At 43.4% G+C, this 25,729-nt stretch overlaps 1 protein-coding gene across 2 annotated transcripts in view; it reads right to left on the bottom strand.

Annotated features, from left to right (window-relative positions):
• Positions 1 to 410: 410 nt before the first annotated feature.
• Positions 411 to 25,729, bottom strand: part of POLD3 (DNA polymerase delta 3, accessory subunit) — a 46,312-nt gene continuing 20,993 nt past the window's right edge. For both annotated transcript variants that reach the window (XM_040583809.1, XM_040583808.1), the window contains 9 exons: positions 23,529 to 23,568; positions 21,831 to 21,963; positions 18,768 to 19,035; positions 17,355 to 17,427; positions 14,781 to 14,940; positions 13,354 to 13,466; positions 7,607 to 7,701; positions 6,670 to 6,751; positions 411 to 2,621 (listed from right to left, as the gene is read on the bottom strand). In XM_040583809.1, coding sequence (XP_040439743.1) covers positions 2,416 to 2,621; positions 6,670 to 6,751; positions 7,607 to 7,701; positions 13,354 to 13,466; positions 14,781 to 14,940; positions 17,355 to 17,427; positions 18,768 to 19,035; positions 21,831 to 21,963; positions 23,529 to 23,568 — 1,170 coding nt within the window. In that variant the 3' untranslated portion in view covers positions 411 to 2,415. The remainder of the gene's footprint in view (positions 2,622 to 6,669; positions 6,752 to 7,606; positions 7,702 to 13,353; positions 13,467 to 14,780; positions 14,941 to 17,354; positions 17,428 to 18,767; positions 19,036 to 21,830; positions 21,964 to 23,528; positions 23,569 to 25,729) is intronic.

Here is a 25,729-nt window from a genome sequence, read left to right as displayed (position 1 = left end):
TTGGAAGGCTGAAGTTCGCCTATGTCCTGCTTCTTCAGACATTAAGTCATTTTCCTGAGGAAGTCACCTATGACGTTGATCTCGTTATAGAGGGAGTCGGGGTGGAGCAGCAAGCTCCAGCTAGACCACGGCAGAGGTGAGGTGCAAGAGCTCTGGGACACCATGTCCTGTCAACATCTGCCGCAGGAGTAAGGCTCAAGGGATCCAAATTCAATAGAGCCTGATATTTTGAGGTATTCTCACCCACACTTCAGCTGCCTTAAAATGCTCAGTTTAATGCTTCCAGCCCCGGTTTTGACAGAAGAACTCTACCCGCTTCACAAGCGGTATTCTTCCACACGGTCAAACGTCACAGCAACCCTTGGATATCAGAATGTAGCACATCATTTAATGAATAGCAAGGACAAATGAAAAAAAAATATCTGTATTTAATGGGTTTTGTTACGTATAATTACTTTTAGAAATACACTCTCAATTCCACCAAGAAAAAAAAAAAAAGAAATGCTACAGGAGGTTTTTATTTTCTTAAAACAGTTAAATTTGCTTCATAAAAGTTACAACAAGGTCGTTCATTCTTTCCCCATGGACCTCTGCTGCCACGTCACTCCAACATACCTTTGGGAGCATGAAACCTTTTTCAGCTTGCACAGCAGGCTCTGCATGTCTGGATGTCTGCGAGTACCACGCTGATTGTGCCTCCCCTCATCTTCCCGTTATTTTTCCTATACATCTCCACCTCAAAAAAGTCCAGAGTTTCAGTTCTTAACGCTTCTGAGGAGCTACACGGGGTGGGTGCTGAGCTCTGAGGCTACCCTTGACCAGCCCCCAGAGCAGCGATCCATGCCAGGAGCCGCTGAACCCACCCGGCCAGGACACAAGCACGGGCACAAACCCTAGGGCGACGTGACTTCAATCGAGTCAACTCTCGGTCACCATTAGGCATGTGTTAAAAATTTCTCGAGCCACCAACGTGATCTCCTGGTCAGAAGGACTGTGTAAATACACTGTTGGCCTTTCTACTGGCCACAGGTCAGAATATTTCAGCTGGGTGCCTGAAGACATTTCTTCCTTGGTCGCACTCCTCAGACTTTATTTATCTTTCTACCCACCACAAACACTTTATAAACCAGTGTGTACACACACAGCCGTAGGTACGGTGGCCCAACACCACTCAGAAACCACTGATGACATCAGTTGCCCATTCGGGAGCCCTCACCAGCCAAGCTTCAGAAACGCTCAGCACCCATCCCCTGGAAAATCTAGCCTTTTACATGTATCTATCAAATTTAGCACCAGAAAACCAGAAGACATCCAAAACGATGACTCATTTCTGATTAACAGGACTGCAGTGCTTTATTCATCTCCAATAACTGGTTCCTCAGGACCATTTGCTGTGACACACTTCCTTCAGCAGGCAGATGACGAGATGTCCTAGAAAACAACTCTTCTGTTGTCTGGTTTATGCCTGTAAAAAAGCTTCAGACAACCTAAAACCTACAAAACCAAAAAGCAGCGTGCAATTCTTCACAGACAGTGACAGCAGGTACCCAACTGGCGTTATCAGAAGTGCCCTCCCATCACCCTTCCCTCTGACTCATTAACTTTCAAGGTTAAAGATATACAGTTGCTGTCCCAACAATTGCAAAGCCTTCTCCCAGTGACACTGGAGCCAATTGGGTGGGAAGCCTCGAAAATGTTTATGCAAAGACAGAGCACCAACAGTGTCCCGGTCTATAATTAGGCATCTGAGCAATTTACAGAGGATACATTCAAGGAAGAAAAGAGTAAGAGAATTTTATATGCTCTGCTTTGTCCAAAAAAAGATTATGAAAGGCAGAGCAAAAACTATTTACCAGTCCTAGGGGGAAAATTAAGTTCATTTCATTCAGTTAAAGCTGAAGCAGATGTTCAATATTTGTGTGTACGCTGGAAGACCTGCTACATTACAGCTTCTAACCAACATGGATGTTTAAGATCAGTCTGGAGAGTCAGGGGTGTAAAAAGAGGGAGGGCGTGAAATAACACAACTCAACTCCTAATTTAGTCCATCTACCACTCATGGAACAGGCCTTCAGCACTGCGCAGGTGAAAAGCCATATTAAAAAAATAAAATTTCATGTGAATAGATGAACAGCCTTTCAAGAGTTCCTCTAGATTCTGCTTCTAGGTGGCAATTCCCATACTGCTTAATAAAGATGACTGAAATCATTGCAGTAACAAATAATAAAAAAAAAACCCAAACAACTTTTCTCTGATACAAAATCTAGTCCAGAGGGCTTACTTACACAGTAAGCAAGATATCTTATGTAACCGAAGATTGCGCGTTGTTCTCCTCCAACGCAGCAGCTTTTAGAAAGCCACACAAAAAGAGCAACACTCCCAAGCTGCCCAAGAGGACTTAGAGGAAGACCCAGTTCATTTCTTCGGAAAAAAACCCATGATGGAGACCTGTTTGTTGGCTCTGTTGGTGGTAGCTGCCCCTTTCTTCAGGTTCTTCCTTTCTTCCTTTGGTTCTTTCTTCATAGGCAGCACAGGCTGTTTGAGAGCAGCTAATGGCTTGGACTTGGTGAAGTCATCTTCGCTATCTGTACAGGATTCGCTCTCGTAGACCTTCTCAGTCACTGGTTAAAAGAAACAAACAGATGGTGATGGTTAAGCCTGAGTACCAAAGAGCAGAGACCTCCCCACTGCATTTCTAGAAATGAGCATTTTGGGTTCAAGGAGTACATGCCAAATACAGGAATTAAATCCGTTGTTCAGGGTTATGCAGTAGATCCAGATGACTGGACTGGCTTTCCATACACTCATAAACTGCCTCCCCTCTTTCTTAAGTGTAAGATGGCAGGTTAATGACTCGGGAGCTTTAACATCCCCCAGCTCTTTCAAAATGGCTTTGGGTAACCACACACATTTATTCACAGGCCACATACACACCTCTGAACAGCAGCAGCCCAAGGTTACCCACCGGGAAAGGCCCTCAAGAGGACAGTTCCCTTTCCCAACCTTTCAAGTGGGCCTTGTTTCTAGGAGAGGGCAACAATTGTGCTGAAGACCATCAGTTCGTCTTGCAGAGGCTGATGAGCAGCTATCAGGAAGTGATGAATCGGAATGAGATCAGAATCTGTAGCATTACAGAGTCACAGCATGGTGGGGGTGGGAAGGGACCCCTGGAGCCCACCCAGCCCACCCCCCTGCTGAAGCAGCTCTCCTTGAGCAGGTTGCACAGAGCCGCGTCCAGGCGGGTTTGAATGTCTCCAGAGCAGGAGACCCCACGGCCTCTCTGGGCAGCCTGTCCCGGTGTCCCGTCACCCTCAGGGGAACGATGTTCTTCCTCACATTCCGATGGAAGTTCCCGTCTTGCACTTTGTGCCCGTTGCCCCTTGTCCTGTCGCTGGGCGCTGCTGAAAAGAGCCTGGCCCCCTCCTCTTGGCACCTGCCCTTAAGATGCACTGATAAGATCCCCCCCTCAGTCTCCTCTCCTCTAGGCTAAATAGGCCTGGATGATGGAATATCTATTTTACAGTTAAAAACCACTGCTCTGACTTGGTCCGATTTCCACAGGGGCCAAAGTAATCAGATTGTCCTGAAATCCAGACAAGACAACCTGGAGACAGACCTAGCCTTCCCTCACCAGCACCATGCACATCACCTGGCCAGGGAAGAATGAAGCAAACGTTTCTGGTGCATCTCAGAGATGCGAGAAGGAGCACAAAACCTTGTGGGCAGCCTCTTCCTCTACAGGTGGGCAAGCAGGGCAAACCGAAAGAAATCCCTTAAAAAAATAAAACCAAACCAGTGACTGAAATCCAGGACTGTGACTAAATGGGATTGCCAGCTCACTGCTGTCGGCATCCAGTGATGGAAAGCTAAGGGATATAAAACAACGCTCACGGAAATTAAACTGGAGTCAGCTCCACTGATGAAAGCCACTGTTAGGTACTAGTACATGTTGTTATATCAGCTTTCCCAGCAGTGCTCTGGTATTCTTCTAGTAAACCGTTTTTCTTTAGCAACTGTATTCTTTTAAACAGATGTCCTAACTTCCCTTCTTCTGGGAAATTGGCTTTCACTTGTATTAATGCATCAAATTAAATAAGGTTTTCTACGTAACCAGAGACTGGGAAGAGGAATGGTATGAAATCCTGCTCAGCAGCGCTAATGGATGCTCAAATAGGGACTGTAAACCCAAGTTAACCTCCCTTCAAAGGCAACTGGCTTTTCAGTGAGCAGCTTTACCAGACCACTGGCCACTTACTGAGCTTTAAAAAGTTATCATGTTGTCACCCCTGTCAGTAATCATCCGTAACTCTGACAGCATGCACTTAATCCCCTCGCAATTGCGAGATAACTCATCTTAGACCAACTTTCTTTTACTGCGATCTCAGCTGAACTTAAAAGTTTCTGTATTTGCAGCAGCTACAGGCACACAGGTAGTTACCGACACTCGCTCACAGCCAGACTTGCGAAATCACAGTAATGCAAGCCAGTGCTGTGACATAAGCTTACCAACAACATACACATATATATTCCAATATGCAAGTCCGTGTTGTGCCCTTTCAAGTTTAGAAAGCGCAAAGCAGAAATGCACAAGTTTAAAACCTCAGTAATTCTCCTTTGCTATAGACTAAGAGCAGGCACTCAAGTGATCTGAGTCGCAGCTGATGCATGGTAACATGCCTTGTGCTTAACTCCACAGATACTTTAATTGCTCAGTTTCCCTCAGGGCTAATCCCTAAATTAGTTTTGCTTTTTGACACCAATCCTTAGCTGTTGCAGCTATTGTGAAAAAGATCACTTAAAATCATGGAGAAATACAAAGTACAGCCTAATCCTAATGTTAGGATTTAACATCTCTTAAAACCTAGCCCTTTTTTTTTTTAAAAAAAAAAAAAAAGAAGAAAAAAAAAAAGACAGGACAGCAGGGAAAAGAGCCCCTGTATTTCAAATAATAACAACAATTTACATTAGCCTGACAGATTTGCAAGTTATTTAGCCTTCGAATGATTAGGTCTGTGCATGGAAAGGGTGGGGAAGGGAGAAGAGGAAAGAAACTGGACAGTAACCAGACAGCAAGTTCTGTGCAACAGACTGGTAGGTTTTTAGTGCGGAAAGCAGCATCTCCTTCCTACCCAGCTCCTCAGAATCCCAGCTCCACACTCTCTCCATCCTAGAGGATGTCTCCCAAAGGCACAACAGGGACTTGCATTTCCTTTTTCATATGATGGTAGTGGATATGAACTGTAAACCCAAAGGTCTGGATTTCACAAGAGACTATTCATCCTTGGGGGTGAAGGGAAAAGCACAAAAAAGACCCAAAGGTGATCTTCCCCGCCCTGGTACATTCTGAAAAAGCTGAACAGAAAGAGAAGAGCGCTCTCTTTGCTGGAAGCTGAACCCGGAACAGCCATTACCACGAGTTCTGGATGCAGACCTCGTTCAACATAACTCCCCAGCTAATGCTTTTTTGTTCCATTTCCCTTCCAAGTGTTTTAATGGTTCTATCTGGGATGGGAGAGCAAAACACCCCATAACACAACTAGCCAAAGCAGTCAATAACTTTGTGCAAGTCCAATTCTTTGACAAAAATCCAGTACTTGAGATTTCAGTTCCTAGCGCAGCCAGTTGCTGAGTGCTTGTGTTTCTTTAAAGGAGACACACAAAGTTAATAGGAAACATAAGATACAACCACACAGACAGGTGCAAACAGATACAAGCTGACTCACGTCCAGGCAGCTCCAAATCTGGGCCAAGCAAGCCTGCATCTATCTACGCTTGTGCACAATGATAAACCTGTACAACGGCAACAGATCTTCTCCTAGAGCTGGCCGAGCTCCCTTGACATCTACTCAGCTCAGCTAGGCTGGAGAGTGTTAAGCATACCATACAACCGAGCTGACAACAGCGCTACAGAAAAAGAAAAACCCAACACATTCCACCCTCTTAATTTTTAAAACCTTTAAAAAATGAAAAGAAAAAAAACCCAGATTCTGAACTCCTGCAGCTCTACTTCAACGTCAGGACACTGAGGAGGAAACAAGTACAGTGGCGTTACGCAGCTTTCTCCAGGTCACAGGAGGAAGCGGTGTCCAGTCAGGCTGAAATTCAAAGCCTCCGGCTCTCAGTACTTCTGTAGCGACTCCTCCACCCTGAAAGCAGGGCCATCCTTATCAGAAACAAACCCTCTCAAGGATTTAAGCCCCGACTTATTTCTTGTTTATCTGGGATGCTTAAAGTTAACATATAATGAAGCTCTGCTGCACAGCTCTGGATTTATCCCCAAAAGAAAACAAAACCCAAACCAAACATCCCAGCCAGAATTTATCCCCAAACCCAGACCTCTCTCTGCACCATTTTTAAAAGTTTGGAGAGAAGAGCAAATTAAGGAGGTGCTCGTGCTGGCAGGAGGGAAGGGAGAAGAACAAAAAAAAATTATCTGTGAATAATAAAAAAACCAAAGAGTAAGGATTCTGCTACAGCTCCATGACTCCCTACCCAGGCCTTCACTGAAAGGGCAGTTCCTTCAATCTGGGAGTGTGATGTTGAGGTGGAATAACAAAGTGATTTTGCGAACCGCTTCCCCAGCCTGGGAGAGGCTGGCCTGTAAAAATCTTCCGCACACCTTCAATAAAGTTAGTTTCACTGAGGTGTAGGAGACAGCTATAGTCTTACCCATGCAGCCTTCTTCTTCATCAATAAACATTTTGGATTTCAGCACACGCTTCCGTTTCCTCTTCCTCCCTCCAGCCGAAACCTAAAGGACATTGCAGTATTGTGAGAAATCAAACATTAAGGCCCCATGCACGTACATAGGTCATAAAACCATCAGCCCCAGGAATGAAACCTAGTTTCTCTAATGAAGCTGAGCATGATTTGACAACTAATTCTGTCCCTTCCCAGGATATCCTAGTCTCATTTTTGCTAATGCCACAATTCTCCCCATCCTACCCGGACAAATTTCAGAAGGACAAAATACAACTTAAATGAGACAGCAAGCTTTCCTGCCTGCCAGCACAGGGAACGCATTCCTCTTCTGGGGCATGCGACATTTTGAATTGTGTTTAGTTATGCGAGAAGGCGGCACCGGAGCTGTCCCATCATACCGCCAAAGAATGGGGAAATAACAAGGTGTGCAAGACACCAGAACTCCAGCTGTGACAAACAGCTGAGCTCACAGTAAAACTACACGTATTTTCTCCGCTCAGAGGTTAACTGCTTGCCAACCGCAGCTCACCTCCCTTACACAGCAGCTTCCCTGTGATACAAGGTTGAATACCGAGAGTCTCCAGTTTCATTTCTGGCCATTCCCTGACTCCCGAGGCCAAGATTCAGAGGGAAGAGCATTCAAATATGAGCCACAATTCATAGAACCATCAAGACGGAGAAAGAGAAGAAAACAGAAAACTGCACTACATCCGCAAAAAAGCTACAGTTAAATAACAGTCTAGAAAATTAACGAACTAGTGAACGTGGTGGATTCTTTCAAGCAGGACGATGTGATGGACTTGATAGGCAAACAGGACTTCCCATTTAGCATCTGAAAAGTGGTCGGGCATTACCCATCAAATCGGAAAAAACCCAGAAGTTAATCATCCTAATATGCTCTTACCTCTGTGGATGCAGGCTCCAGTTCATTTTTCAGAGCAGGTACAAGAGGTGGAGAAGGAGCTTTCTCTTCCTCAGGTGTGGGAGATGGTGGGACATCTGTTAAGAAGATGAACACCTTGATAACACGCGAGTCTAATGCCCCCCTCGCAGCTACCTTTTTGTCTCAAATAATTTCATTTAACTCAGAGAAATTGCTTGTAAACTGTATTTATATCAAGGTTTACAAGTTCTTGCTCAGATTTGTTTAATTCAAGTCAGGACAAACCATCTGAAGCGGTCAGCCTCCAGCCAGACAGCTCACCCCATGCTAAGGTGCTATGTGCTGCGGTTCCCAAAGGAAGGAGGGTGGGATAGGATGGGAGAAAGGCATTTGGGATTTTTAGTAAGCCAAAATCAGCCCCACCAAATGAAACCTTAAGAATAGGCACAGAAACTGGCATGTTTTAGCTATAAATTATTTCACTTGCTCATTAAAGAGGGACTGTAATTTGTTTAGAAGTTGAAAGAGTCAGGGTTTAAGACTACACATTCCCAAATCGCTGGATCACCTTAGTTTCTCTACCTCTCCACATTGGTAAAACAGTCATTGCTTCACAGGTGGTGTTACACATCCCGAAAAGTCCACGTATTAGCTTGGAACTACCTTAATCCAAGAATTAAATGCAATATGCTATTACCCGTCCTAAAAAACTGTTAAGGGACACCCCAGCTTTTCATTTGAAAAAACAAACAAAAAACCAAACCACCCTAAAAACCTAAGCCCATTCTCTCATCTGCCATCATCTATACTCTCCTCTGGGTGCACCGACAAAGAATGAAATCCTTCCAATGCCAAAATTGACCGAAATAGTCATGGCCACCTTTAGAAATCTGTACAGAGCAAAACCAGCTCCAGAGCCTCTACCAGCAATGTCAGACAGGGACTAGCAGGACTTAGCGCGAGTAGCAGGGCTTACAGACAAACGAGAAAGTCAGGGTCACTCTTCTGTGGGGCTGGCAGAGGGACAGAGCTGTGACGGTGAAGTAAAATCAGTGCAGTGCAGGGCAAGAGGAGAAGGAGCAGCACCTTGCACCACACAGCAGGCACCATGACTAATTTAAATGGCTTTAAGGAATCCTCGCCAAATCCCAGTGAGAAATGCTGCCATGCAAGTCCTCAAATGTGGGGGAGAGCTAGGAATGTGGGGGAAGAAACTCCTCATCTGACCTATTGCTTAACAATAACAACGATGCTGCTGGACAGGAGGACAGAGTGCCTGCTTGGCTTCTCCTCCCAGTTTTGCTGGCTGCATTCATCCTGTCGTCGTAACATGAATTCTGGATCTGTAGCTGTCCCAACCGATTAGGTCAGTGTTAAGAGTTATGACTGTGCCAGGCATGTGGCCAACTGACCTTCATAGGTTAAGAAGGGCTCAAGTGAAACAGTGGTTGGCTGCCAAGGCTAAATAATAAATTACATTCTTCAAACAAGGACTCAGCCTCCTAACTACTTCAGTAAGTGAGGCACAGAAATGCAAACAGTGGGATAACATGACTCGGTATTTCACCTTGCTCCAAAGAGCTGGGTCTGGCAGCTGTGCAAAGATAAAACCAAACAACGGGTCTGCTCTAAGGTGCTAACTGCTGGGGTGGTCAAGGAGCTGCAGGGAATTCAAAATTCTCAATATTTATCAGTCTCAGAGCAACTGCAGACTGAAGTGCCCGTATACTGCACAGCACCAAAGCTGCTCACAGGCTACCCAGGCTGGCCACATCAATTTGAAAATATTTTTAAGAGAGCATAGGCTAAGGGGGCTGAAAACCAGTCTGGCAAAAAACTGTCACCTCTGCTGTGCTCAAGCAGAGACTGGTGAAGATATTTTCAGCGCGTCAACTCCACTCTGCTTGCCTGGGGGAAGTCTGTGCTTTTCTTCAGCCTCCTTCCAACAAGTTCCCCCAGCTTTTGGCAGGCAGAAGGCACCTTCTCCCCATGTCAGAGTGTTTCGGACTACCATCAGGCTGTGGCTCTATTACTTTATTATCCTCTCCTAGCCAACACAGCCCTCTGACATGTGATAACTCCTGAGTCAACCTCTAGCTGCTGCCCACAGTTTACTCAACAGCAACAGCTGCATGAAATGGATACAAGTTGGGCAATTGGATGTACCAAAGATGTAAATCCTGGCTTTGTTCGGTTTGCTCTGACCCTGCCTGGAAAAACTGTGAGAAGCTTTAGTGCTTCTGCTGCAGCTCTCCGAAACTGATAGAGTTTGTAGGTTACAGTGCCACTGAAATCACTCTCCAAAGTGGCTGTAAAACAGTTGTCAACACCGCGAAATGCTGCCTGTGTTGGTATAGCTGAAGCTGCCAAAACCTCCTGTCCTCTGTGGACACACTTGTGTAGTTTATTCTGGCACTGGAAGCAAAACAACCTGCAGTGACTAAGGCACCCTCATACCAATATAACTTTTTAATGAAAAAATCATTTAAATGGAGAGGATTGTGCCTTATGCCCTCTCCGTATTTTCAACTTGGTACAATGTGCTGACACTTGTGCAAGAAGAGCTTATTTTGGGCTACTTTCAGTACATTAAGAGCAGACTAATATAGAACAACGCAAAAGGCTTGCCCTGACATAAAAGCGCCTATATGCTTCGCATCAGTCATACGGACCTCATTTCAAACCCACAAAATGTGGCTAAGTCTGCCTGAAAAAGGGCAGCGGTTTTACTAGCTGTTACACAGGTGGAGCCCTGTCTGAACGCCATTCAATCACCGCAGGGCCTGCAGACAAGCGTCCCCTTTTATCTGCAGCTGCACCCGCAGGAAAGGTTAGCACCCCTGCCCAAGGCCATGCCTCCTCGAGCTGCGAGGAGCAGCCTGAGCAAGCACCTCCTCGTTCGTTTCAAGCGGAGGTCAGCCAGGTTAGCGTGGTGCGTTAGCATAAGTAGCAGCTAGACCGTTAGCCTTTGATATCTGCTCTGGTGGTGCAGCTTCCCATATTGCATTTTGCATATTTCAGACTTACCCCTTGATCATCTGCAGGGGAGTTACACAGGTGGTGGATGAACTGTGCCCTGTCTGGCAGCGATTTCCAAATGCTGTGCAGCATATGGCACCTTCCTCCCTGCTCCCACAGGGATGCAGCACGGAACAATGTCACTCCAGGCCCCATTTTGCTCACTGATGCTGCTGATGAAAATTGCCCCTGCTCTCTGCAGAAACCCATTTCCAACCTTTCCAAAGATAAATGCTCTCAAAATCCATCTGCTGTACTTTTTTGTTTGTTTGTTTATATTATTTGTTTCATCCAACTTACATTCTTATACTTGAACACTGAATGTAAATATTACCAGTTTGGATTCAGCATGACTATTTCAAAGAGTTCAAATCTATCTTCTTTCATTCGGTTGAATTCAGAAGAGCAAGCAGCAGAACCAAACCGCTGAATGCAGACCTTATCAGGGTGGTTTAGATAGCCATTAACTTAAAAAGGAAGAACAGAAAGATTCTCATCTTTCCTTTTTGAAAGGGGGAATAGCACTAAGCTAATCTGAGTAACGTACAAATTGGTAGACACAAGCTATAATTTGCATAAATCTACAATTCTAATACACAACACAAAGCTGGTGCTTGACATAATGGAAAGAACAAAGAGGACTGCTATGCGGGATGAGCAACAAGAAAATTCTCCAAACAGAAACTCAAACTTTCTGCGTACATCTCCAGTAGGTTAAACAGGAGTTAACCAAAACGCAGTCCTCCCTAACAGACAAATAGGTGGGTAGTCTTACTTGTACTGGTTTTGATGCCTAAAGCTACTGAGAAAGAGGTTAATAAGACAACTGGGTCCCAACCTGACCAGAGTACCAGACCCATGGTTTCAAATCGCAAAGCCAGTTAACTCACACTTAAAAGCACAGATGAAACGAGGCAGAACAACTAAACAGACCTACTGCGAGCACGGAGGTGGTATACACAGAGACTCTTGGACCACACCTTGGACCAAATGAAAACCGAAGGCACCACATTCAAAGGCATTTACTATTCAGCACATGCTAAGGTAATACAGGTATTCAACAAGAGACCAGAAAGTTCTAATATTCAAACTCAAAAGTGGATAGGCAGCAAGCAGGAGTCTGCAGTACTCTCTACAGAAAGCACTCCTCAATTTACAACTCTTAGGGCATGGCTCTTAGTCTCAGGGGATTAAAAGAGCTCTAACAGAAATAGACGAGGAAAACAGAGTGTGCGGTCACCTCTCAGCTTGCTGCGTGCTCAGAGCACTGGCACGAAAACAGGGGGCTGGGGGTCCCCAACTCACAGCAGCACAAAGAAGACTGAACCAACAAGCCTCCACACTCCAAAGAGCGGCCTCACTGCACAACCCTACCGCACAGCCGAAGCACGGGGCTCCTTTCTGCCTGCGTTCGCTAGCAGAGAACGGGTGAGCTGAGAGATTCCAGCCCAGCAAGGAGCAGCGCTTCAAGTGGCTAAATGGGCTGATTTCAATCTTCCCTCTTAGAGCTAAACAACGCAGCTTGTCAGTAGGCTGAGTGATGAGTAAATGGAAAGACCAGATAATAGCTTACAAACATTTAAAGAAATAAATACCAAAGAGTGGGGGCATATATACTTTTTTATGGCCAAACAAGGAGCTGCACACAGGAATGTGATGAAATTAAGGCTGATCATGAAGAACAGCTTCCTGAGAGATTTATCATCCTGTGGAATAGTCCGAGTAGAAGTGATGGATGCCTGATGACAAAGATCACTTGAAATTATGCTAGGCAGAATAGAAGCCATGAAAATAGGCCTAAGGTGGCATGAGGACTGCTAAGATATGCAACAGTATTTGCCTCTCTAACTTGTATTACATGTTCTCTTAATTTCGTGGTTGTTTCTCACGTCCTAGCCACACCAAATAAGCAGCTTTAGCTCTCCTGCTGGAGTCCACCTCCTTGCTAATAAGACCTATTTGCCGTTTCACCTTTTTTTACTTCACCAAACTGGTGGTTTCAATTATTTGTCCATAATGATCCCCAAATTCTTTTCCTGATCAGCTTTTTGGATGACTGTTCCATTTAGCACATACTCCCTAGCTCGATCCCAAATTATTTTCCAGTTATCTATATTGAACGGCATTTGTCACCTCAATTACCCAAATTCTTTGGAATCCAGCCCTGCTGTTCCTCATTATAAGCCCAAATCTTGCGATGTTCTGGGCACCCTACTCCTATCAAAGCCAAAAGCCACTGAGGAGACGCAGAGTCGCATCGGATATGGCTCAACTGTTTTGCCTCCAGTTTCTCTATTATCTTGCTTCCAATGCTCTCTTCCAAAGCATTTCTATAAACAGACAGACTAAAGATACTAAAAATGACCCTGGGAGGGGGGAGGTCACTTTGTGAGTGTTTACTCACCAAATAAACCAGTTATGACCAGTCCTACAATTCTGGAAGGCGCGATATCTTTCACAAGAGATTTGAGAACCTCCTTCCCACACGTCAGTGTGACTGGCAGCACACTTGGTGAGGAGACAGCCAGATCTGAGCTCAGCTAAAACAAAGACTGAATGACTGAGGCATCTCAACTGTATGCCCAAGTGCTTGCAGCACAAGATAAACAGAAAGCTCAAGCTACAGCCATTTGCACGGTCTTTAGTCCTCTAAACTATTCCCTCAAGTCATTGACCAACAGCCTTAGATAGTAATATTGTTGAAATCAGGCCCCTGACCTACATGTCTGGTTGTTTACATATCTTTTTACCTTCCTCGTCGCTGCTGTCAGATTGAAGTTGTTTGATTCGCTTCCTCTTTTTCTTTAGATTTTCGGGATCTCTTTCTTCCTCATTATCCGACTTGTCCACGCTCTTCATTTTACTGCCACAAAAAAGGGGGAAAAAAAAGGGAAACAAACGCAGGTTACCTCTTGTGTGCGCACAAAAGCATCATGCACGTTTAGATGAGCGTGTTCCTGACTTAAGTGCTGCTAGCAAGGAAATCAAATGCCTCCGTACCTCTTAAAAACATGAGCATCACATATGCTGAAATACACTCACCTATACAATCAGGCATAGGCGCAGGAGCATTTTCAAGCCTCTCATCCTTACCTGCACCCAGTCCTCCAAAACAAGGAGGATTTCTTTAGCCCCTCTGCAGTTCGTTTTGCCCAGTACCTCACCTAGCTTGGCCAGAGCAACCTGGCAAGAGTGCACTTCTGATCTTGTCTCTATAGCTCAGGCTCCCAAACACTAATGTCCCCAACAGCATCGCTCAGAAGCTCTTTTGACAGACTGCTTGCCACTGACTGACTATGAGGTAGTGTCTCAGAATCCTGGAGCCATTTTTAAAGACTACTGGAAAAATAAAATAGCTTCTTTCTTTTTAATGTTGGCGAGACGTGTCAGACTAACAAGCCTGGAGGCTAAAGGCCCACGTATCCTCATAGAGCTGGTACAGCCCAAGTGGCCTTCCCAACACCACGCTGCCAACATGCAGTTTCCAGGCCCTTGGCTTTTTGACTAAGACTATCAATAAGAAGACCAGTTAGCACCAACTGCCATGGTGGGCTGGGTGGTGTGCTTACCTATTTAGTTAGAAATAGATTGAGACCACCAATTAATTACTCATAGGCCACCAGAGAGCCATCAGACTGTAATGATTTTTTGTCTCTGTCAGTTTGGGTTGGATTAAACACAAAGGGCTGAACTTAAAATTTACTTGGAGTCTCAGCCCAAAGTAAACCAGCGGCATTGAAAGCAGCAGTACATTAGCTATGGAAATCAACAAGCAGAACTTTGTGTGCTGGAAGCTGTGTACATATAAGCTTGGGAATATACTACCTTCCCTGCAGTACAGGTGCCCCTGCCAGCCCCCACAGATGGCCTGCGGGGTCTATACTAAGTCTGCTCACAGCATGAGGTTGTCTCATGGAAAGCCACCCCCTCCCACAGAAGACTACCTGGACCGTGGCCCTTCCCATTTGCAATGGCACAAGTGGCCCCAAGGCATCTACAGCACTAAATGGAAAAGAAATATTAGGAAAGAATTCTAGGACAGATAATTTTAGCCAGGTTAATGCAATTTAGTAGCTGGAAACAGGAGGTGAGCCAGCATTGTATGACCAGCCAGCTCCATGCAGGCCATCAACAAGTGGGTTAACAGATTACAGGGACCCTGAATGGTGCAGCCCACCTTTTTTTGTTCTTTTGAATTCTAGCAGACTCTGTTTTCCTTCCTGGTTTCTCTACTACAGTATTAGGGGATGACTCTGGTTCTGCCACAGGAACTGAAGGCTTGACTACTTCTTTCTCCTCCTTTGGCTGCTCAGGCACAGAGTTAACTTTGAGTTTGTCTGTGAATAAAACATTAGAAAAGAACAAACATTGGGCATTCAGTATGAATGACAACTTGCAAAGGAGTTGGCTAAACAAAACACTTTGCACCAAGAACGTGGAAAACACTACAGAGGACGTATAAAAGCATCAGGGCTCTAGGTTGACCAAGCTGTGTCATACATGAAAAAAGGGCATCCTTAAATTTCTAGCTGATTTACCGTTTTGGTTCTGCTGTAACTCATGGCACAGCAGCAGTTAAACTCTGCAGAAGAGGGACAGGAGGCAGTGCCAGAACCCCTTACAGTCACCAAGACATAAGGCACTGCAGAAGGGCCAGGAGCCCCTCTTCTAGACAGCCCCTTTAGCATAACACCACATCAATGTTTACAGTCGGTTGGCCCCTTCTAAATTAAAGAGTTTTAATCAAACAAAAAACTGCTCAGAAACAGGAAAATCAGGGCTGATGATGAGCCGTGAGAGGCGTGTGCAGTCCCCACCCTGCATAACATTAGCGCCCACGATTAGTATTTCCAGTAATATAATGGCTTCTCCTCGCACCCCAACCCCGATGTGATCAAGAACCAGCCTCTTTTGCCTACGTGGCACCACATACAAGGACAATTCTGCTTCAAAAGGCTTAATCTAGTACCAGAGAAGAGGCAGCAGGTGGGAGTGGACAGCAAAATAATATTTATCAAGCAAATAGGTAATGCTGTTAACACACTAGCACCTAATTACAGTCTGTGAGCTTCACTCAGCAGCTATACCCACACCTCACCAGAAGAGAGGAGCAGACAAGTTAGAAACCAAGCACAAGATGCACGAGTGAAGACACAAGTGTTCAACGATGAGATCAACTACATCGGCAACAGGAACAGAGGCTGCCGAGATGGCTAAGACTTCATTCCAACGCCTTTCTGATACTGCCTGGAAAACAGGCAAGGGAAAACACTGCATACATAAGAACTTGAACAACAGCTCTTTTATTTATGATCAACAGCAGAAAGTCGAAGGACCCAATTACTGTTAAATCAGGACTTTCTGGCAATAGTGAAATCTTTGAAGCCAGGAGATACGTAAAACATGGAGAGAATAAATCTTACTCCTGGAATCACCCTATCTCTTCTATACACATAATCATTTCCAGTTCTCTCAGTTTGCTCCTTCCCTGCAGCTACCTCACAAACTTCCTTGAAGTGCTCCCCAACAGGGCTCAGCAGAGAAGTGAACCTCACTGGAAATCGTGAAAATGCATCCACAAAGCTTTCTCCATCACCACTGGGTTATCTTTACCACACAATTTCAACTTCTTGGGTTTTCAGCATACAAACTTTGGTCTAGGGCTCTTCTCAGATCTTAAGAATTTACTGAAGAATTTACTTGAGTTAATGGTAGTAACTCTGCTTAGGCTTGTGAGGCTTCAGCTGAGAGTATCCTCAGCTCCCTCAGTCTCACAAAAACAGGAACTCAAAGAAACCCAACAGTACTGTGCCTTATGTGTTCAGCGCTGGAACTGTACTCTGCTACCTCTGACAGATGTCTGATAAAAAGTGAACTTTGCTGTTTACTCTCTCCCAGTAACTCTTCCCTGAATCCTCTTATACTCGTTTTTATAAGGGAATCTTTGAAGAAGGTCCTACAGTCCTTTTCCAATGTCTATTTAAAAGCTTCAGCATATTTCCTTCAGACCTGGATAATTTAGGTCAGAAATGACCTCCAGAAGCCACCACCTGTAGTCCAAACCCCTGCTCAAAGGGGAAGGTCACCCCTCATTTTCATCCTCCAGTTATTAGCTCTTCAGTTTTCAGTAATTAACCCTAAATCTAACTGTAGACTCCATAGTGATTTGTGATGAAAAGCAAGCATCATTAACACACCCTGCATAACAGGTTTTGGCAAACACTCTACCAATAGCTAAGCTTCCAGCCAGAACTACTCACTTTAAATCAGATTTCTTCTGCACTAAAAATCCTTCCTGGGTTAGTCTGCACAAATATGTCATTTTAATTGATCTCCATCCAGCAAGATTTTTGTCTGAAAAATTCCACTTAAAACTTAATTTTTGCCTTAAGAGCTGCATACAAAACCATTAACCCCTCTGAGTCAAAAAGAGCAGAAGAATAGTATGTAAAAGTATAAGAAAAGAGGGGATATAAAGAAAATCCAACAAGTTTGATAGGGTGGGAATGAACAGTTCCATTCCTTTCTGTTTATGGCTCCCATCACAGCTGTATAAGAAGATGCTCGTTATTACTGATGGGTTTTAATTGCTTTAATTTTAATTTTTTTAATAGCTTAAAAAAAGAAAGACAATTTTAAAAAGAAAGAGAATTTCAATATCCCTCAGGATATATATTTTTTTTAAACTACAGCAGGCTGGTCCCTGACCACAATGGTTGCTGAAAACAGATGGGTGTTATAAAGTACTTACTCATGGCAGCTTTTCCAAAGAAGTTGTTCATTATGCTGCTCTTTGCTGGTGGTTTGCTGCTGACTGCAGACACCTAGAAGCAAACAGAGGAGTAACCACAGGAATTATTCCTGCAACACATCCCTCAAAATGCATAGTGCTGCTTCTGGACAAGCGAAACAAATATGTATTTGTTGATTACTCAGTGTCTTAGATGTCAGCATCCATTTAGGAGAACTTGAAGGTGCTAGGTATTACATGCATCAAAGGATCGAGAGCAAGTTACTTAGAACTCCTTAGCTAGGCCTTCAGATCTAACTTGGGTAACTTTCCCATCTGATGGCTGACAGTGTTACTGAAATAAGTGGTTGGGACTTGGGTCTGTTCCCAGTAAAGAACTGTTCTTTTTTCAAACTATCAGTGTCTCAATTCACAGTAACCGACAGAGGAAAGAACACAGATTGGCCAAACCATGAAGACTTTATCCAGCTACTCTGGCACATATACTGTTCTGCTGAGCCGTTTGCAAAAAATATCACTGCTCTATTCCATTAATACAGCCGCCACCAAAGTGAAAAATCACACACACACAAAAAACACCCACCTAAGGAAGCTTGGCCTCCTAATCCCATTTATTTTCATGCAAAAAAAGGCAACCAGACACTAAAGTTCCCAAAACACTCAGACACGCATATTTCAGCAGTTCTGAATTCACTATAAAAATCAGAAAAATGAACTAAAATGTACTCAGCTGTTATAAAAAAGCCCAACCATATGCAGGGAACGTTACCATTTTAATACCCATTTACTGGCCACATTGCTTCAAAAACAATTATACTAATTAAAATTAAAGTGTAATCCTATCCTGGAAAAACCAGCAGTTGAGAAGATAAACAATTTAGTCTTGCACAGGTCAAGCTCTGAAACTTCCCTCACAGACCAAGTTTAAACACCTTGATACTTTTAAGACCTGGACTTCTCACGTTTCACATATTGCTTAAAACAAATCCTTTTAAGCACAATGAAGAGAGCAAGATCCTCAACCGGTGTATATATTGGCATAACTGAAGACAATGGAACAATTGTCTCAATAACACAGCTATGCTGGTTTACACTCACTGGAGACCTGGCTCCAGGAGGAATGTCAAAGCATCAAAGTTAGGGCAAATAGACTTTTGTGGATAGATCAAGAGTGTGGCACAATATATTTTTGCCCACGATGACTAACAGAAGGCACGTCTGTACTGTACAGTTAAATACTTAGAAAACAGTGACTGAGCATTCCCAGTGGACAGCAAGCTCAGCACTAGAAGCAGTGGACAAAGCTGCACCACAGCGGTTCAGGTTATTTAGGTCGAGTAAGAGTGAAGCTAGAAGAGCGGTTCATTAAAGCTATTAACCCAGAGGGCTGCCAAAGGGTCTGAGGTAACTTACACCTGGGGCCTCCTTAGCCTCTGCTTTAGTTTCTTTATTTGTGTCCTGGGGTTTGGAAGCCGCCGCTTTCGCTGCAAACATTCCCATGATCCCTTTGGGCTGCTGTGAGGTCTGTTTAGCAGTCGATGGACCGTGGCTGTTGATCGCAGGTACGCTGACAGCATTCGTGTCACTCTGTGTCTGGGAACCAGCCTGCACAGACGTCTGCGCTTGAGAAACTTCGGCTGGCGTCCTGGGGACCGCAGCAGCACACTGAATGGCACTAAACCTGTGTGATGGAGTGAAAAATTTAATTAGCCTTTTAACTTCTTATTTTTCACCTCAGTTTCCTCCCCGGTAGCACCTTGCTTCTTTGGTCCTGTGTTCTCCTGTTACGGGAAAAAGAGCATTTTAATTTGTGCGGGGGACAAGAAAGAAAAGTTGGCACAGAACTAGAGCGATGGAGACCTCAACTGAACAGATCAGCTGAACCTGTCAGCAAGAGCCAGAGCATTCAAACGCTAAACAAGCTGTTCAGATTTCATGGGGGGAGGAAAAGCCTGTCTCCACACCCAGGGTGGACAGGGAGCGGACTGCATTTTATTCCTAAACGGGTTACGCTCTCTAAAGTTTGCAGCATAAATTGTATGGCTGTCTGATGATCTAAAACATTTACAACCTTCAGATGCTTTGACAGAGTCCACTACTGCTGCAACAAGCAGCCACAGTCGTGCTGGCCAGGTAAGTAAATCACAACTGAAACTAAACTACTTAAATGGCTCAGAAGATATCCATGATATTCAGACTTAACTATATAAAGTCATTTCCATGTAATAACTGGTAGACAGACACATCTCAGCTTGTAACAGTCTGAAACGTGATTGTTTGGGGATATGGGGATGTAAGAACTAAATGATGTGCTCACAGTTACAATACAATTCACTGACAGTCAGGAATAGCAGTACCCAAAAATAACTGAACTGTACTCCCCACTGTGCAAATCACAGGCAAGGCTTTCCAGATTTCCTACAGAAATGCCACAAGACAGCACAGACTCACGCCTTCCAATCCACCGAATTACACAGCATATTTTTATTTGCATAAGAAATAAACCAGTCTTCTGCCAATTAATTTCTGTGCCTCAGCATTAGTGGCTCACATGCACAGTCCACTTCTACTCTGATCAGGAACTGTAACGTATCAACAAAACAACATAACCTCTACAGCATTTTTAGGCTGCAGCAGCAATCTCTTGACATTCAAACCTTTAAAGGAAGGAAAGACGACACTGAAGAAAAATATTTCTACTCTCCTTTATACTGATAATCTGTTTCAATACGGTCATCATGGCTGTCTGGACAGCTTTCACTCCTACTCCAAACACACCAATAAGCAACACCACCAACCCTCCAGATTACAAATCACATTTTATCATTAACGGTTATACTGACCGTGCAGCAAGCACATCTAAACCTCACACATTCCAAGTTAGCTTGCCTTAATGCTGCAGTGTGACTATAGCTTATGGGCTTGTTCCAAATTTCACTAAATAAACACTGGAAAAACAAGCAATGCTTGGACTATGCTCTGTGAGCAAGGAGCTGCTTCCGCTTGGAAAGCTGACATTAGCAACATGCACTAAATCCAGTTATTTATATTAGTACATCTAGCTACCTCCGCCACCTTCACGGTGTAACAAGTCCCACATAAACACAGAAGAGAATAAAGATCCTTGCTCCAGAGCTTGTGAGATATATGGACTGACAGGGAGGTCTAAGAAGCCAGCATGTTCTGTTTACTATAAACATGCACAGAGTTAAACCTCCGTTTTCTGCAGGTACTGCAGAAATCTTGCCCCAAGTGTAAAAGACAATTCACGTAGTTGGCAAGGGAGAGGGAACATGGTCAGCCTGAATTCAGTTCAGCCAGGTCAACAAATGAAGAAGTTAAATTTTTCTTAGTTCGCTTGGGAAATTCTGCTCCAAAGCCAGGCAGGGATTTACACATAGGCTTCAGAAAGCTATTTCAGAATCTGAATTGTCTAAACCTTCTGGATGTACAAATCCCAAAGGCAGACTCCTCTAAGACATTAAGTATCACCATGCAAGGCCGCCTGAGAGTAAACAGGCTGGAACAAGGCAACTGCTGCCAAACCTATGGCATGTGCCTTCCCCGAGGCAGGGTTTTCAGGCACTTATCAGAGTATTGACATTCACACTTGAAATACACAGCTTCTAGGAGACTAATTTCTCAGCCACTCTTGTCAACATTTTGATGACAGCTACGTTTCTACTTTCAAATTCTATACTCTTTCTATGACACAACATTCAGGCATCCTCCTTCTAAACCAGATTGGTCATGGCACTGTACATCCTGATTACATCAAGCTGAAGCTGTCGTGGTGAAAACAACATATAAATGAAAAGCCACAGCTGCCAGGCACCGTTCAGGAGGGGAGACAATGACCCCTGGAGACCAGAGTCCCTCTGAGTTCTATGACTGCCTCTCTCTAGTTCAGCTATGAAGGACACTTGTGCTGCTTGTTCTGTTTTCTAAGCTTCTCCTACACCTCAGGCTCTCATTCGTGGAGAATGAGTTCCTGTAAGACACCTTCAGAGAGGTGGATCAGTCCAGTGGATGAAAACACAGTCTCACAAAACAGAAGGCAAGCTCATGTTAGCACTTTGTTGAGCACATCACTCATGTTTTTTTAAGTCTGTTTTGATTTATCTTACTCTGTGACTGAGGAATGGATAAAAATGGTCATGATTAAGCGTGGCCTGGAAATGAAATGAGGAAAAAGTTTCTAGTCATCAGAGAAGAAAGGTACTGGAACAGCCTGCCCATTGGAGTAACGGAGCAAGCAAACCAACTGTAAGCTGGAAATAGCTCAGTTTATAAAACAATCATACAGTGTGCTGTTTGGGGACTGGTCTGGCATGACTTGGAAGGTATCTTTATCTAGCTTTCTAAAAATCCAGGCATATCTGGTAACCATTGCCTTCTGCTGAAGTGCGCTATGTAGCAACATCTCATCAGTCTCAAATCACATAGCTTAAGAAGAAAAACCAAGAGGCAACTCACTTGCTGCAGTTGTGCAGGTTTGTTTTGACAATATCATAGTCTGTGTTGTAGAGTGGTCCGCTGTCTTTCAGCAAGGCCTTCTGAATGCTGTACACGTGCACACTTGCAATCGTGGCTAGTTTAGACTTCATTGCTGGGGGGAAAAAGAAGAAAAGTCCTCTGTTAGCACAGCCTTTACGGCATCAGGTGGCAACTTTAAGTATCAGGTTTCACCACGGATGGAGCAAGACTGACAGACCACTTGACAGCAAGGACCTGAATATAAAAACATGTAATTGTACCTTCTTCCAATGCTTAGCGAGCACTTGAATTGAGAATTCAAGGTAACAGACTCCACAAGCCTGTCAAACATGTTTTCCACTACACACTCTTCGTTCTTACATAACTGAATTAAGAGCAATCTCTCTGTGTTTACCTTCAAAATACCCAGTGTTTGGAATCCAAGATATCTATATGACTGCCTAAGGCTAAGAAAGAAAATAATGGTCATAACTCTACCCTGCTGGAACTGCTCTCTGCTGTTAAGGTAGTATCCACCATATCAACAAGCATCACTGTGTCATCTCTAGTAGCCTGCTGGAATACATGCTTTGTCTCTTCTATGCTATTTAAACTGTAACCCTCTTGAGACAAGGGCTGGTTTTTAGGAATTCTTTGTTCATTGCTTATATTGTTCTTTCCACACAGACCTGGTCTGAGACAGAGCTTCTAGGCACTATAAAAATACACACAGTAATCATTTCTTGGGGCCAGTCCTAGACTATGCAGCCCTACTCCCATCAAAAATCTCAGCCTCTTCCAAATTTAAGTCATACCTTTGGCCTGTCTTCTAATACAAAAAACATGAACAACCCTTTCCTCCACAGCAAAACAGAATATTATGCAGCACAGATAATTCAACAAACACGACAGATAGTAGTTGTACTGCTTGACAACCTACTACCCTGATGAGGGCAGCTTTAGTAAGAAACCCACTTCAGACTTCAAAAAGGAAAATAATTCAGGTCTTTAGAACAAAGTCACATCATTAGCATGGACATTTAAGGTCACAAATGCCACAGTATGTTCTCAAATACCAAAGACGCTATTTGAAAGTGATGAAGGGCCTGAAGTTGTGTTTCAATTGCTACAGATCAGATCTCAGCAGCAGGACCAGACCTGGAAAGATGGCAAGAAAACTGACAGTGCATGGACAGCAGCTGCAGGAAGCAGTGTTACAATGGTGGGGTTTTTCACCTTTTACTGTGAAAGCAAATACTCCAGACAAAAGTGAGAACATTCTCATGAGACACTTAACTAACACCCACATCATTGGGGCAAACAAAGACTGCAATTGGATTTAACCAAGAACTAGAATTACCTGTGGAACTGTTCTAAAACTGCGACACACTGCTGTACCCTACTCAAATATTGTTGTCTTTAAGGAGGAACCATCTGTCACTGGCAGGGAGGTGGAAAATAATTTCTGACTAAAATGTTCAACATAAAAAAAATAATTAGACCCAAATCACAAGTCTGAACTTAGCTGTTGGCTCACATATTCAAAATTCTGAGAAAAAGCTAGTACAAAATGTACACACCTAAACCCAACAGCCTGACTAGGCATTTACGTGCAGATGGCAAGTTCTGAGCTTTACTCACTTTGCTGTTCTTTCAAAGAAAAAAGTTAAAACCACATAATTTTCACAGTTCGCTTACCTTCGAGTTTGTCCTCTCTCACTACTGCAACCTTGTGGCACTGTAAAAAAAAACAAATAAATGGCAATCTTTTAAAATTTTAAGACCAATATTTTCAGTTACTTATTGAGTAAGAAAGTCTACCCATTATAGGTGCGCCTTTATAGCTGCAAAGAACACTGCCAATGCCTTTAAAGAGTCATCAGCCACTAGTTTTTAAAGCTCCATCTTCCTACTTTTCTAATGGACCGTTTCACAGGTCACTACAAATAGAAATCCTCCATCCTCCATTCCTGACACTGGGAGATGAGACACAGATGAAACAAGAACTAAACAACTGCACAGTGCAGTGGAGAAAAGCAAACTAACACAGGTGATGACCCAACTGCTAGAAATCTGCTGTCCAAGCCCACATCACCCACGTATGTTTAGACTGCCAGTAAACTCTAATGCAGCAACCTGTAGCACAGACACTGTACCAGACAAGCAAAACGTCATGAGAAATTAAGCATTAATTTAAAACCCAGAAATGCATGTTTCTGGAAATGAGCTCTACGGCCAGTCTTCAAGGACTATATCTGCTCTATGACATTTAACAGGCTTCAAAGTAGAGTATCCAAAGATTGGACAAAATCCAGTCATTAATATTGTGTTTAACTGATACCACAGACTAGTCATCAAAAGAGTAAGAGGCAAGAAAATGTAGACAACCTGAAACAGTAAACAAAGATTGTCTGGGTCCCTCACTGAGGCTAATAAAAATCAGTAAGGAAAAGTGTGCGCAGTGCTTAAGACACAATAGGAATTATTTGTGAGTGATTTCAGTCCGTATCTCCTTCAGATGAGTCTTGCTGTTGAATCCACAGCCTTGTGGCTACACCTACTGACAGCAGACAGTAGTGCAGGGTTACCAGCAAGCACAGGGTTGTATCTGAAGCACTCGCATCGCTTACCTACCCAAAATTGACTTGTGCCAGATGTTATCCACCAGCTCCTCCAATGCCTGCACATCTTCTGGAAGTATCTTCCTGATCTGACCTCCTCTGGCTAGCTTTAAACTCCTGTGTGGCACTCCTAACCCTGACACTGCTTCATCTCTACCCCTAACAACTTACTGAGCCTGCAGGTCACCCTTCTTAGCAGTCACTGCTATTGCAGTATTTAAAAAATAAGATATGTAAAAAAAAAAAAGGGGGGAAAGAGTGATCTTTATATGTTTCCCTTGGTAGATATACAAGCTTCTAAAGTAAGGTTTAAAAAAAAAATAAAAGCAATAAATTACTTGTTCCACTCTCAGAATTCACTTGTTCGTTTTGAACACATTATGGCAAATCTAAAAATAATAAAATGCATTAGCAAATCTCTGGCCAGTTCTAGTGAGCTAAGAGATGCTACCTTGTTATTAAATCAGGGGAAAACCTGTTAAACTCAGGCTATAAATGTCACCCTATCTGTACAGCTTTAAATAAATATATTCCATTATACACAACTAATGCAAGCAATTACCTTCTGTTTCGGGGCGATTTGGAGATTTAAAGAGAATATTCTATGCATGCAAGAATTTTTATTTAGGGAAAAGAAAAAAAAAAAGAAAAAAGGTTTGTTGGGAGTTTTTTCCCCAATTAACAAATAAAAGCCAGGACACCCCGAGATGTACTAATCCTAAGTGGTGACTGTGGACTGTATTGTAGGAGATATTTGGTTATCTGAAGATATGACTAGACACCAGGGGAATGTCAAAGGCATTTACTGTTTGACTATTAAATTATTCCGTGAGCAAAGGGAAACAGGCGCTCAATTTGCTTATCATCTTTCAAAAACCTCTGGGGTACCTGTCTGAAATTTTAAGTTTACATTCCTGAAAATCTGACAAGCAGCAACAAGAAAAAATAAAAACATTTAAGGAGAGATTCCTTTGCTTATTAAGTCAAAGATTTTAAATACAAAATACTGTTAATAAACTTGTATTTCTCTTGCACACCAGAATAAAAAAAATGATTTAATTAACGAGAAAACGTCAACTATTTATTTATTATTCTATTTATTATTTTTTATTATTCTAACTGAATTCCAGGCTGTTTCCAAACACTACTTAGCACACTCCCACTCCACAGAAGAACCTGGGAAATGGATTTGCTGATCTCACAAGGGCCCCTCTGGACTGTATTACAATCTTTGCTGTTTAATAATAGCGATAAGATTGAGAGATGACGGGAAACAGG

This window comes from Falco naumanni, chromosome 2, assembly GCF_017639655.2.
Source record: "Falco naumanni isolate bFalNau1 chromosome 2, bFalNau1.pat, whole genome shotgun sequence".
Taxonomy (NCBI): domain Eukaryota; kingdom Metazoa; phylum Chordata; class Aves; order Falconiformes; family Falconidae; genus Falco; species Falco naumanni.
Note: the sequence above shows the minus strand (reverse complement) of the source record. Positions and strands in the feature narration are given on the sequence as shown.